The sequence below is a fragment of the Hemiscyllium ocellatum genome, chromosome 15, assembly GCF_020745735.1.
Source record: "Hemiscyllium ocellatum isolate sHemOce1 chromosome 15, sHemOce1.pat.X.cur, whole genome shotgun sequence".
Taxonomy (NCBI): Eukaryota; Metazoa; Chordata; class Chondrichthyes; order Orectolobiformes; family Hemiscylliidae; genus Hemiscyllium; species Hemiscyllium ocellatum.
Genome location: NC_083415.1, coordinates 64,427,646 through 64,440,401, shown reverse-complemented (window position 1 = coordinate 64,440,401; position 12,756 = coordinate 64,427,646). Strand labels below are relative to the sequence as shown.

The following is a 12,756-nucleotide window of genomic DNA, read 5'->3' as shown; positions in this document are numbered from 1 at the left end:
TCCCCCCACTTCTCCCCCCTGTCCACTTCACCTCCCTCCTCCACTTCTCCTCCCTCTTCCCTCTCCTCACCCTGTTCCCAGATGCCTCCTGCTCCGTCCAGCCCTCCCCTGGGAGCCCCTCAGCAGGTCTGTATGGTGCACATTCTGGGGAGGTGGCTGCACTGATAGACTTCCTCTCTCTGTGCTGCCCGATTCGCTGCTTCTCTCCAGCGGCTCACAGCTTGGCTTGTCCCGGCGTTAGCAGCCGGACCTCCCCCCTCCCCTCCCACCACCCCCTCCTCCCCAGGAGCTGTCAATCAGAGGGGATGGGGCAGAGACCGGCTGCTCGCTGCCTCGGGAGTTACTGGTTTATCTGGATCCAGATTATAACCAGGAGCTGAGAGCAAGGGCGAGGAGGGAGCTATGGCCATGATCGGGACCCTGGGGCTGCTGGTAATCTCCCAGCTCCTGGTAAAGGCCGGAGCCCAGGTAAGGTCCGACTGACTCAACCGGTTACATTAGGGAGACTCTGTTGGGAAAGGGGACAACAGGGAGGGACACTGGAGGGGCAAATCCACACAGGGACCGCCTGACCCCAGAGGCGATCCTTCACCTTAAACAGCCCCCTGGACCTGAATCCACCTGGACCCGAATCCACCTGGATCTATATCCACCTGGATCTATATCCACCTGGACCCGAATCCACCTGGATCTGTATCTACCTGGATCTGCAGGTGGATTCTGAGTAGGTTTACTTCTGGGCTTTAAGGGGCAGATCCGCCCGGGTGCTGGGGGTTGGGGGTGGGTTGATGTTGATTTTCCCCCACGTTCACCCCGCTCAGGGTCCCGGAGGGGCTTGCTGTCTTGTTGGGACTGTATTAGTTTCACTGCGCTGTTTCCCCAGCCCCCTCGGGGTGGTTTTCCAGGGCAGACTGGGGGTGTGTCTCTATATGTGTCTGTGTGTGTCTCTCTGTGACTGTGTATGTGTCTGTGTGTGTGTCTCTGTGACTGTATCTCTCTGTGACCGTGCATCTGTGTCTCTCTGTGACTGTGTCCCTCTGCGCCTGTGTGTCTCTGTCTCTGATTGTCTCTCCTCTCTGTGACTGTGTATGTGTTTGCGTATCTCTATGTAACTGTGTTTCTCTCTCTGCGACTGTGTGTCTCTGTGACTCTCTCTCTATGGGATTGTCCCTCTTTCCCTCTCTGTCTGTGACAGTGTGTGTGTCTCTCTCTGTGTCTCTGCCTGTGTGTGTGTCTGCCTGTGTGTGTGTGTGTGTGTCTGCCTGTGTGTGTATGTGTGTGTATATGTGTGTGTCTGCCTGTGTGTGTGTGTGTCTTACTCGGACAATGCCTGCTTTGTTGCCGGGGTCCCTGCTTCCTCTCGCTGTCGGAATGTGAACCATTCGGCCTGACCGCATCCCCCACCCCCCGGGGGCTGCTCACTCACACAGCCCCGGGCTCCAGGGCGTTAGGCATCAGAACCTCACAAACCCATGCACCGGGCAACACCGGGAGGAGGAGGGGGTCTGGTGTTAGAAGGATGTCCTTCAGCCGGTCGTGCCTGGGGCTAGCCCATCAGCGGTTTCCCGAGCCCCGCTCTCCGTGTTCATCACTTCGCATTTCAGAGTTCGCTGCCGAGGCTCCAGGGAGAGGGATGGGAATGGAGACAGTGATTTGGGATTGGATAGGGATGGGGACACGGATGTGGAAGGGGACATGGGAATGGGGAAGGGGAACAGGCATGGGGACAGGGATGGGGATGGGGTCATGGGGACGGTGAAGGGGACAGAGAGACATGGGGAAGGAGACAGGGATGGGGAAGGGGACAGAGACATGGGGAAGGGAACAGGGATGGGGAAGGGGACAGAGACATGGGGAAGGGGACAGAGACATGGGGAAGGGAACAGGGATGGGGAAGGGGACAGGGATGGGGAAGGAGACAGAGACATGGGGAAGGGGACAGAGACATGGGGAAGGGGACAGGGATGGGGAAGGGGACAGAGACATGGGGAAGGGGACAGGGATGGGGAAGGGGACAGAGACATGGGGAAGGGGACAGAGATGGGGAAGGGGACGTGGGGATGGGGACAGGGTTTTTACCCGAACCTGTCGGTGACAGGCGAGTTGCGGGGCTCTGGGGGGAGAGGGACGGCATGTCGCAGGAAATCCCCGGGATCTGCCGCGGCTTCTTGTGGGAGGGGCACGGTGAGTTTGGAGGGGGTCAGAAACACTGAGGGAATACCCCCTCCCACACAGCGGGTGGGAAACCTATTGGCTTATGGTATTGTTCAGTTGTGGTTTTTTTGGCGATCAATTCTTTCCATTAAAATTGGAATCGCTCATTTTTTTCCCCCCCAAAGCCCCGAGCTGAGCCCCCCCAACTCCGATACCGGACCCACGAGTCGCAGGTACCGAGTCCGATACCTCCCCCACATCCAGTCCTCAAGTCCCGTGATACCCAGCCCGATATCCCGCCGGAACCCTCCAACACCCAGCCCGGCAGCCTCTCGATATCACCTCGATACCCGAGAGCAGCCGACACTGAGCCCGAAGTGTCCCGATAGTCAGTCTGCGATATCCAACTCGATACCCTGCCCGGGATCCCTGCGATAGTCAGTCCGATACCCTGCCCGGCACCACTGCAATACTAGACCGATACCTCTCCGATATCCTTCGATATTCAGATCGATACCTCTCCGATATCCTACGATATTCAGATCGATACCTCTCCTATACCCTGCTCTGGACCGCTGCGATACTCAGACCGATACCTCTCAGATACCCTGCCCGGGTGATCCCCGATACCCTGCCCGGGTGATCCCCGATATCCTGCCCGGGTGATCCCCGATACCCTGTCCTGCTGATCCCCGATACCCTGTCCGGGTGATCCCCGATACCCTGTCCTGCTGATCCCCGATATCCTGCCCGGGTGATCCCCGATACCCTGTCCTGCTGATCCCCGATATCCTGCCCGGGTGATCCCCGATACCCTGTCCTGCTGATCCCCGATATCCTGCCCGGGTGATCCGCGATATCTTGCCTTGAATCGCCGATACCAATCCCGATGAGTTGCCGATACCCAGTTTCAGGAGGTCTCGATACTCAGCTCTGGAAACATCGCGATCCTCCCCTCCCGATTCCAACCGCGGGGCACATACGGGGGGGGGGGGGGAGGAGTGGGGGGGGGTCTCCGGCTGGACAGAAAGACATCCCCCCCCTCTCCCCCTGACCCCCCGACTGACCCCGTCCCCCAGGGCAGTGTGGCATCTTGCTGTGTATTGTAAGTGGAGGCTGCTGCCAGGGTGAGGGAGGGGTCCTTCCCCGTTCCCTGGTTCCTGTTGATTTTCCTTTCACCTTCTCATTGCCCAGGAGCTGATTGTAGAACCTTTCGGACCGAGTGGGCCCGCGGGACCCCCGGGCAAGGACGGAATCGATGTGAGTAATTGGGGAGAGTGAGAGAGAGGGATGGGACTGAGAGAACCCAGTCCCCCCTTCACCCGCTGCCGATTTTAAAAAAAAACTATCAAATAGAACAGACCTGTGACAAACTACAGAGAGAAGAAAAAAGTCATTAGTTTCACGGTCCGAGTGTTGTGCCCGGGAGAGGATCGATGAAGTTGTTTTGAGAGGTTGCAATGCTAGAGTTCAGTATGGACTGTATAGAGGTGCCTGGTTTGGAGGGTGGTTGGAGGGAGGGAAGGGGAGAGATGTAATGACAGGTGTCTACCTACAGGAGTCGCTTACCAACAGGGCAACTCCCATTTACCCCGTCCTCCTGGTCTTGAGGGGGCAACTCAAATTAACACTGCAAAATGCCCCAAAAGAGGGAAGCAGTTTGATTGCAGTAAGTGTGCGGCACGGTGGCACAGTGGTTAGTACTGCTGTCTCACAGCGCCTGTAGACCCGGGTTCAATTCCCGACTCAGGCGACTGACTGTGTGGAGTTTGCACGTTCTCCCCGTGTCTGCGTGGGTTTCCTCCGGGTGCTCCGGTTTCCTCCCACAGTCACAAAGATGTGCGGGTCAGGTGAATTGGCCAAGCTAAATTGCCCGTAGTGTTAGGTAAGGGGTAAATGTAGGGGTATGGGTGGGTTGCGCTTCGGCGGGTCGGTGTGGACTTGTTGGGCCGAAGGGCCTGTTTCCACACTGTAAGTCTAATCTAAGTCTAATCTAATCTAAGGGGGTGGAATCACTCTCTGAATGGAAGTAAAACATTCAACAGGACTGCGGCTAAGTTTCAGTTCCACTCTCTGCACCATCCCTGTATCCCTTACCACCCAAAGGTAGACCCAACTCTGTCTTAATGTCTTCAAATAACTGAGCAATCACACCACCATGGGATGGAGGCTTTCAGTGTCCACCATCAAGAGTGGCTCAGCAACAGCCATGCTGGCTGGGCGGGTCAGGTCCTTCAGGACACCGCTGCTGGGCTGGGTCTGTGGCAGGTGGGGAGGGAACCAACAAGAGGGCGGCACAGTGGCACAATGGTTAGCACTGCTGCCTCACAGCGCCAGAGACCCGGGTTCAATTCCTGACTCAGGCGACTGACTGTGTGGAGTTTGCACATTCTCCCCGTGTCTGCGTGGGTTTCCTCCGGGTGCTCCGGTTTCCTCCCACAGTCCAAAGATGTGCGGGTCAGGTGAATTGGCCATGCTAAATTGCCCGTAGTGTTAGGTAAGGGGTAAATGTAGGGGTATGGGTGGGTTGCGCTTCGGCGGGCCGGTGTGGACTTGTTGGGCCGAAGGGCCTGTTTCCACACTGTAAGTAATCTAATCTAAGAGGAACATATTTGACCTCATCCTTACTCAATCTGACAACTGCAGATGTATCTGTCCATGACAGTAGCAGTAAGGGTGATTACCATACAGTCCTTGTGGAGATAAAGTCCCACCTTCACACTGAGAATACCTTTCACTGTTCTGTGTGGCACTATCACTGTGCTAAACAGGACAGACATTTTTGTAAGACAAACCAGGGCAGGACTTGCACGGTTAATTGTAGAGCCCTCTGGAATGTTGTCAGACATAGACACTGAGCAGTGCAAGTACATAATCCCTGGAAAGTGGCATCCCAGGTAGACAGAGTGAAGAAAGCACTGGGCATGCCTACCTTCATAGGTCAGAGCACTGAGAACAGGAGGTAAGACCTCATTTACAGCTGTGCAAAACATTGCTAAGGCCACATTTGGAGTACGGCAAGCAATATTGGTTACCCTGCAATAGGAAGGATGTTCTCAAACTGGAAAAGGCGCATAAAAAATTTCCAAGGATGTGACTGAGACTGGAAGGTTGGAATTATATGGGGAAGCTGGGACTTCCTTTCCCCTGGAGGAGTTACAGAGATTAATAAAATTAGCATTTCAAAGAAATTTGGACAGGGACAAGGATAAGAAACGTTTAGAGGGATATAGGCCAAATACTGGCTTGTGGAACTAGTTCAGTTTAGGAAATATGGTCAGCATGGATGAGTTGGGTTGAAGGGACTGATTCCTGCTGTATGACTCTAAGACTATTACTTCAAACAGATCTAGCAACTCAAGACTGGGCATCAATGAGGCACTGTGGCCCATCAACAGCAGCAGAACTGTACTCCAGCACAATCTGTAACCTCTTGGCCTGGCATATTCCCCACTCAATCATTGCCATCAAGCCAGGAGATTGACCCTGGTTCAATGGAGAGTGCAGGAGGGTTATCAGGAGCAGTACCAGGTATACCTGAAAGTGAGGTGTCAACCTGGTGAAGCTACCAAACAGAATTACTTGCATATCAAGCAGCTAGTGATAGTCAGCCCTAAGCAATCCCAGAACCAATGGATCAGATCTAAGCTCTGCAGTCCTGTGACATTGAGTTGGACAATTAAATGGGGTTGGACAATTAAACAACTCATTGGAGGAGGAGGCTCCACCAATATCCCCATCCTCAATGATGGAAGAGCCCGACACATCAGGGCAAAAGATAAGCCCAAAGCATTCACAGCAATATTCAGCCAGAAGTGTTAAGTGGGATGATCCATCCCGGTCTCCTCCAGTGGTCCCCAACATTACAGATACTAGTCTTTAGACAATTCAATTCACTCCACATGGTATCAAGAAATAGTTGGAGACACAGGATACTGTGCGATGCTGGAAAAGCACAGCCGGTCGGGCAACATCTAAGGAGCAGGAGAATCTATGTTTACAGAAGCATGAAGAGCTTATGCTCGAAACGTCGATTCTCCTGCTCTTTGGATGCTGCCTGATCTGCTGCACTTTTCCAGCAACACACTCTTCAACTCTGATCTCCAGCATCTGCAGTCCTCATTTTCTCCAGTACTGGATACTGCAAAGGCTATGAACGCTGACAACATTCCAGCAGTAGGAATGAAGACTTCTCCTCCAGAACTTGCTGCTCCCCTAGTCAAGCTCTTCCACTGCAGGTACAACATTGACATCTCTCTGACAATGTAGAAAATTGCCCAAAAAGCAGGACAAATCCAACCTGGCCAATTACTGCCCCATCAGTCTACTCTCAATTATCAGTAAAGTGATGGAAGGTGTCATCAACAGTGCTATCAAGCAGCACCCACTCAGCAATAACCTACTCAATGATGCCCAGTTTGGGTTCTGCCAGGGCCAATCAGCTCCTGTCCTCATTACAGCCTTGATTCAAACATAGAGAAAAGAGCTGAATTCCAGAGGGGAGGGGAGAGTGACGGCCCTTGACATCAAGGCTGCATTCGACCGAGTGTGATATCAAGGACCCCTAGCAAAACTGGAATCAGATACTGAAGCAGCCTGTGTCCAAATGCAACAAGATCTGGACAATATCCAGGCTTGGGCTGATAAGTAGCAAGTAACATTCATGCCACACAAATGCCATGCTATGACCATCACCAAAAGACAATCTAACCACAACCCATTGATTTTCAATGGCGTTACCATTACTAAATCTCCTACTGTCAACATCCACAGGATTACTATTGACTAGAAACTCAGGTGGACTCACCACAATAAGCAGGTCCGAGGCTAGGAATACTGCAGCAACTCAACTCCTGACTCCCCAAAGTCTGTTGACCATCTACAAGGCACAAGTCAGTAGTATGATGGAATACTCCCCATTTACCTGGTTAGATGCAGTTCAAACAGCATAAAGAAGCTTGACACCATCCAGGTCAAAGCAGCCCATTTGATTGGCATCACATCCACAAGCATCCAGTCCCTCCACCACCGATACTCAGAAGCAGCAGTGTACTATCCACAAGATACACTTGTAGAAATTCATCAAAGATCCTTAGAAAGCACCTACCAAACCCATGATCACTTCCATCTCAAAGGGCAAGAGCAGCAGACACATGGGAACAGCATCACCCCCTGCAAGTTCCCCTCCAAGCCACTCACCATCCTGACTCAGAAATACTGTAAGTAATCTAATCTAATCTAATCTAATTAATCTAATATATATCGCCGTTCCTTCAGTGTCACTGGGTAAAAATTCCTGCAAGTTCCCTCGGTAACAGCATTATGGGTCTACCTACGGCACAGTGGGTTCAGAAGGCAGCTCAACACCACCTTCTCAAGGGCAACAAGCGATGGACAATAAATGCTGGCCCAGCCAGCAACACTCACATGCTGCAAATGAATTTTTAAGAATTCCTTAGATTCACAATCATCCCGGTGAGGAATTATTTCCTGATCTCAGCTCAAAATGAGAAACTGCCATGGTTCAGTGGGTTAGTCGAGGTAAGCCCAGCAACCAATTCATCAGAGAGTCAGTGGGCACCGAAAAGGCCTTTTGGGCCCATTGACCCTGTACCATCTTATCGACACTAACCCCACTCTCCAGAACACGGTCCATAACTCTGAATGTCATTAAATTTCAAGGGCTTATCCACATACATTTTGAAGGTTATGAGGCATCCTGCCTCTCATTCAGTGCAGTCAAATCTCATTAAAGGAGATAACTGGTGATAGTTTAACCTGAGGGTCAGCACATTCCAGGTGAAGGGAAAGGTTGAGAAGGAGAGTCCTTCATGGTAACTTCAGGCAATGCAGAAATTGAACCCACACTGTTAGCATCACGAACCAGCCATCCAGCCAACTGAGCTAGCCAACTCACCAACAGCATGGGTTCAATTACTGCATCAGCTGAGGACTCACCTTCTCAACCCTGCCTGAGGTTTGGTGACCCTCAGGCTAAGCTCACCCCTGGCCACCTCTCTCTGATAAGAGAGCAGCACTGTGGTTCTCTGGGACTATGGTGATTCTACCTTTAGCTAGATGCTGTAAAATTGACATCCATTTTCTTTTTGTTTGCAAGAGAGGAGTACCATTGAAGCTGGCAGGTTTAGTGACGTGACATTCGTGTTATCTGAGCAATGCCTTTTCCCAAAACTCAGCTCCTGCATTCTGGATTTCCCAGCCAAGGGAAACATGGTCTCGGTATTTGCCCTATCAAACCCCTCAAGAATTTCAGTGAGGTCACCTTTTGTTCTTTTGAAACTCTAGGGAGTATAGTCCTCGTCTCCTCAATCCGAAAGTGCAGTCATACCCAGTTATTCTTTCTTCATGAACTGGTCATAAATTGGAGGCTAGTGAAGATTGAATGAATGAGTGAATGAATTGCATGAGCTTTATTGTCAATATACTCAATGAGTGCAGCACCATCTTTAGTTACAAGACCTTAGAGATTAGAGTAACAAAATGTCCACATTGCAAAAAAAGAAGTTCAGAACAACGGTCTTCCAACCCAGACCACACTGCACCGAGCCTCCAGTCCACACCGGGCCCTGGCTCCAGACTTTGCCAGGCTTCACCTTAAAGATGATGAGGTTGGGAGATTGCTCCAGGCAGTTATGCTGAGCTGAGGACACCCTGGGAGGCTGCTACACCAGGCTGGGAGTTGCTGCGGGCCAGGAATCATCGCCAGAGACTGGGAGTTGTTGCCAGAGGCTGGGAATCATTGGAGACCAGGAAAGAAGAAGAAAAAAAACAATAAGAGTAAATAAAGGAGAAGAAGAATATGCAAGGTGGATGACCTATAACTGGAGTGTCCTACTCTGCCACCATCTTGAAAATCTGATTGGATCAATATTGAATGAGAATGAGAATGAGCACAAACCATGACCTCACTTTCTCAAAAATTATATCCATTCCAATGAAATATGGTGTCCATCATATTCAAATGCCTTAATCTAATCTAGAGTTTTTAATTTATTGAAAACACTCCCTCAAGACCAAATATTTTCAAGTTAAAATCCCAGACACCCAGTTCTGGCCCTGGAAATCTTCAAATTCCAAGTTGGACTTGAATGTTTATAAACTGCAATAAACGTCAAATCCCCTTCACAACTTGCCAAACCCATCTGCTTGAATGGTATTCCCTTGTGAGTAAAAGACAATAGTTTGCATTCTTATAACCCCTAACTCGAGGTGGGAAGCCTCACAAACTTTCAAAGGTATTTTGATGAGCCCTTGAAAATTCATAACATTCAGATCAATAGAAAGTGTAGTTGGTGGGTACAAACTAGATGGGCCAAAGGGCCTCATGGGGGCTGTATTATAATGACTAACTGGTTGCTTGGGCTTACACGGACTCACCTATTTAACCTCAGTGTGGGATAACATTCAGAAATGATAATCTGAAACAAAACTGGCTGTCACTTGAACAAATGCAGATGAATTAAAGAAGCTATGTTCAAGATAAATTACATTTCACAAGTTTGATAGATTTTTCAGATGAGGTGACAGAGGGAGTTGATGAGGGTAGTAGAGTTAATGTCATATATAAGGACTTTCAAACGATGTTTGATGAACTGTCATGGAACAGACAGGTGTGTGTGTGTGTGTGTGTGTGTGTGTGTGTGTGTGTGTGTGTGTGTGTGTGTGTGTGTGTGTGTCTGTGTGTGCGTGTGTGTGTGTCTGTGTGTGTGTGTGCGTGTGTGTGTGTGTGCGTGTGTGTTGAAGCCCAAAGGATAAGAAGGATAGAAGCCTTATACTGCAGATGTTAGAAGTTTGAAACAAATACAGGGAGTGCTGGAGGAAGGGAGGCGATGGCCTAGTGAAATTATCATCAGGTTATTAACCCAGTGAGCCAGAGAATGTTGTAAGGACCTGGGTTTGAATCCTGAATCAATAAAAACTCGTCTAGTTTACTAATGTCCTATAGGGAAGGAAATTGCCATCCTTATCTGGTCTGACCGACATGTGATTGCAGACCACAGCAATGTAATTGACTCTCAACAGCCCTCTGGGTGGCCATGATGGAGCTGCTGTTGTTGGACTGGGGTGGACAAGTTCAGAGATCACATGACACCAGGTTTATTTGAACTCTGCTCTGAAAGCTTGTGACTTCAGGCCTTCTGGATAATTAGGGATGGGCAATAAATGGCGGCCTAGCCAGTGATGCCCACATCTTGTGAAAGAATTAAAGAAACTCAGGAGGTCTGGTAGCATCTGTGGAGAAAGGAACAACATTAATGTTTTGAGACAAATGACTATAACTTCAGAACTGCAAGGTGTTTTTTTTTAATATATGCTTTTGACAGAGGGAGAGGGGGAGCAAGAGAACAGATGGTGTAGAGGTCCCATGCAGGTGACAATAGGATTGTTAATAGTGTGTGAAACAGAAAAAGATATATAAAAAGGGGATGAAAGTGAAAAGGTGTGAAAAAGAGAGAATGGGTCCTGTCTGCTAAGGACAAAATAAACAGGACACAAACAAGGCAATCCATGGCACCAGTACTGGGGAAGGAGGGAGCTGTTCCAATGCTTGATGCTGGGTCCAGAGTCCTGGTGAATTGCATAACCACGGCTAGAAACTAAATAGTTTTGGGGGGGTGGGGTGCAGTATTGTGGTGGTGGTAGGTTCGTTGCCTGGTAAATGATGGGAAAAATTACATTGGGGGAGGGCTCAGCAGAGGTTATTAAAATTTCCAGAACAAGTAACAGCACAAAGAGTGTGGGAAGGGTCAGGAATTTAACTTCAGGCACAGCATGTATGGGGACAACCATGAGGAAGGGAGCAGTCAACGCAGGACTGAGGATTTCTACTTAAATACACACAGTATATGAAACAAGGTAAAGGAGCTTGTAGCGCAAATTGGAATTGGCAGGTATGATGTTGTAGGGATCACAGAGACATGGCTGCAAGGGGACCAGGGTTGGGAACTAAATATCCAAGGATACACATCCTATTGAAAAGACAGGCAGATGGGCGAGGTGGGAGAGGCTGGTGGTGTAGGGGGGAGGGAAGCTTGCCTTATTAGTAAGAAATGAATTATATTGTCAGCTAGAAGTGATATTGAGTTGGAAGGCACAGAATCTATGTGGGTAAAGTTGAGGAACCATAAAGGGATAAAGACCCTGATGGGAGTTATGGACAGGCCTCCACGGTGGCACAGTGGTTAGCGCTGCTACCTCACAGATACCCGGGTTCAATTCCCACCTCAGGCAATTGTCTGTGTGGAATTTGAACATTTTCCCTGTGTCTGCATGGGTTTCCTCCAGGTGTTCTGGTTTCCTCCCACAGTCCAAAGAATGTGCAGTTTAGGTGAATTGCTAAATTACCCCTAGTGTTAGGTGTAGGGAAATGGATCTGGGTCGGTTGCTCTTTGGAAGGCCGGTGTGGACTTGTTGGGCTGAAGGGCCTCTTTCCACATTGTAAGTAATCTAATCTAATAGTACTCAGGATTTGGGGAAGAAAATCAATCAGGAGATAGAAAAGGCATGTAAGAAAGGCACTATTACTATAAGTACAGTAGACTTCAATATGCAGGTAGACTGGGAAAATCAGATGCTTGTAGATCTTGGGGAAAGGAATTTCTAAATATCTACAAGCTGTTTCTTTGGAGCAGTTTGTGGTAGAGCCCATGAGGGAATGGGCAATTCTAGGTTTGGTGATGTGTACTGAGGCAGATCTGCTTCGGGGGCTTAACGGGAAGGAACCCCTAGGGGGCAGTGACCATAATATGATTGGATTCACCCTACAGGTTGAGAGAGAGAAGCTGGAATCAGATGTGACAGTGTTACAATGGAGTAAGGGGAACTATAAAGACATGAGTGAGGAGCTGGCCAGAGTTGATTGGAAGGGGAGCTGAGTAGAGAAGGCGGTGAGGCAGCAATGGCCGGAGTTTATGGGGGTAATTCGGGAGGCAAGGCAGAAATTCATCCCAAAGAAGTAGAAACATCCTAAGGGGAAGATGAGGTGACCGTGGCTGACAGGGGATGTCAGGGGCAAGATAAAAGCAAAAGAGAAAGCTGACAAGCATACAGGTGGATAAATAGCCGGGACCAGATGGACTGCACCCCAGAATTCTGAAGGAGATCGCTGAGGAGATTGAAGAGGCATTGGTGATGATCTTTCAGGAGCCAGAGAGGGTGCCAGAGGACTAGAATATGGATAATGTAACACTCCTACTTAAAAAGGCAGGAATACTGAAGACTGGGAACTATAGGCTGGTTAACCTGACCTCGGTTGTTTATAAGACATTAGAATGATTAAGGATGAGATTGCGGAGTACTTGGAATTGCATGGTGAAATAAAGCTGAGTCAGCGTAGTTTTGTCAAGGAGAGCTCATGCCTGACAAATCTGTTAGAATTCTTAAGGAGGTAGCAAGCAAATTAGACAAATGAGACAAATATGATTTATTTGGATTTTCAGAAGGTCTTTGACAAGGTGCAGGAGGCTGATAAATAAGATAACAGCCCACAGTGTTTGAGCAAAGTACTGACATGGATGGAGGGTTGGCTGACTGGCAGAGGGTAGAGAGTGGGGATAAAGGGGTGTTTTTCAGGATGGCAGC

General features: G+C 49.5%; 1 protein-coding gene across 2 annotated transcripts in view; it reads left to right on the top strand.

Moving 5' to 3' along the window:
- The first annotated feature begins 304 nt into the window (after positions 1 to 304).
- The window catches only part of col9a3 (collagen, type IX, alpha 3), a 278,496-nt gene continuing 266,044 nt past the window's right edge, over positions 305 to 12,756 (top strand). Inside the window, exons 1-2 of one of the 2 annotated variants that reach the window (XM_060836554.1) lie at positions 305 to 468; positions 3,349 to 3,414. In XM_060836554.1, coding sequence (XP_060692537.1) covers positions 403 to 468; positions 3,349 to 3,414 — 132 coding nt within the window. In that variant the 5' untranslated portion in view covers positions 305 to 402. The remainder of the gene's footprint in view (positions 469 to 3,348; positions 3,415 to 12,756) is intronic. The other variant, XM_060836555.1, reaches the window with a different exon arrangement.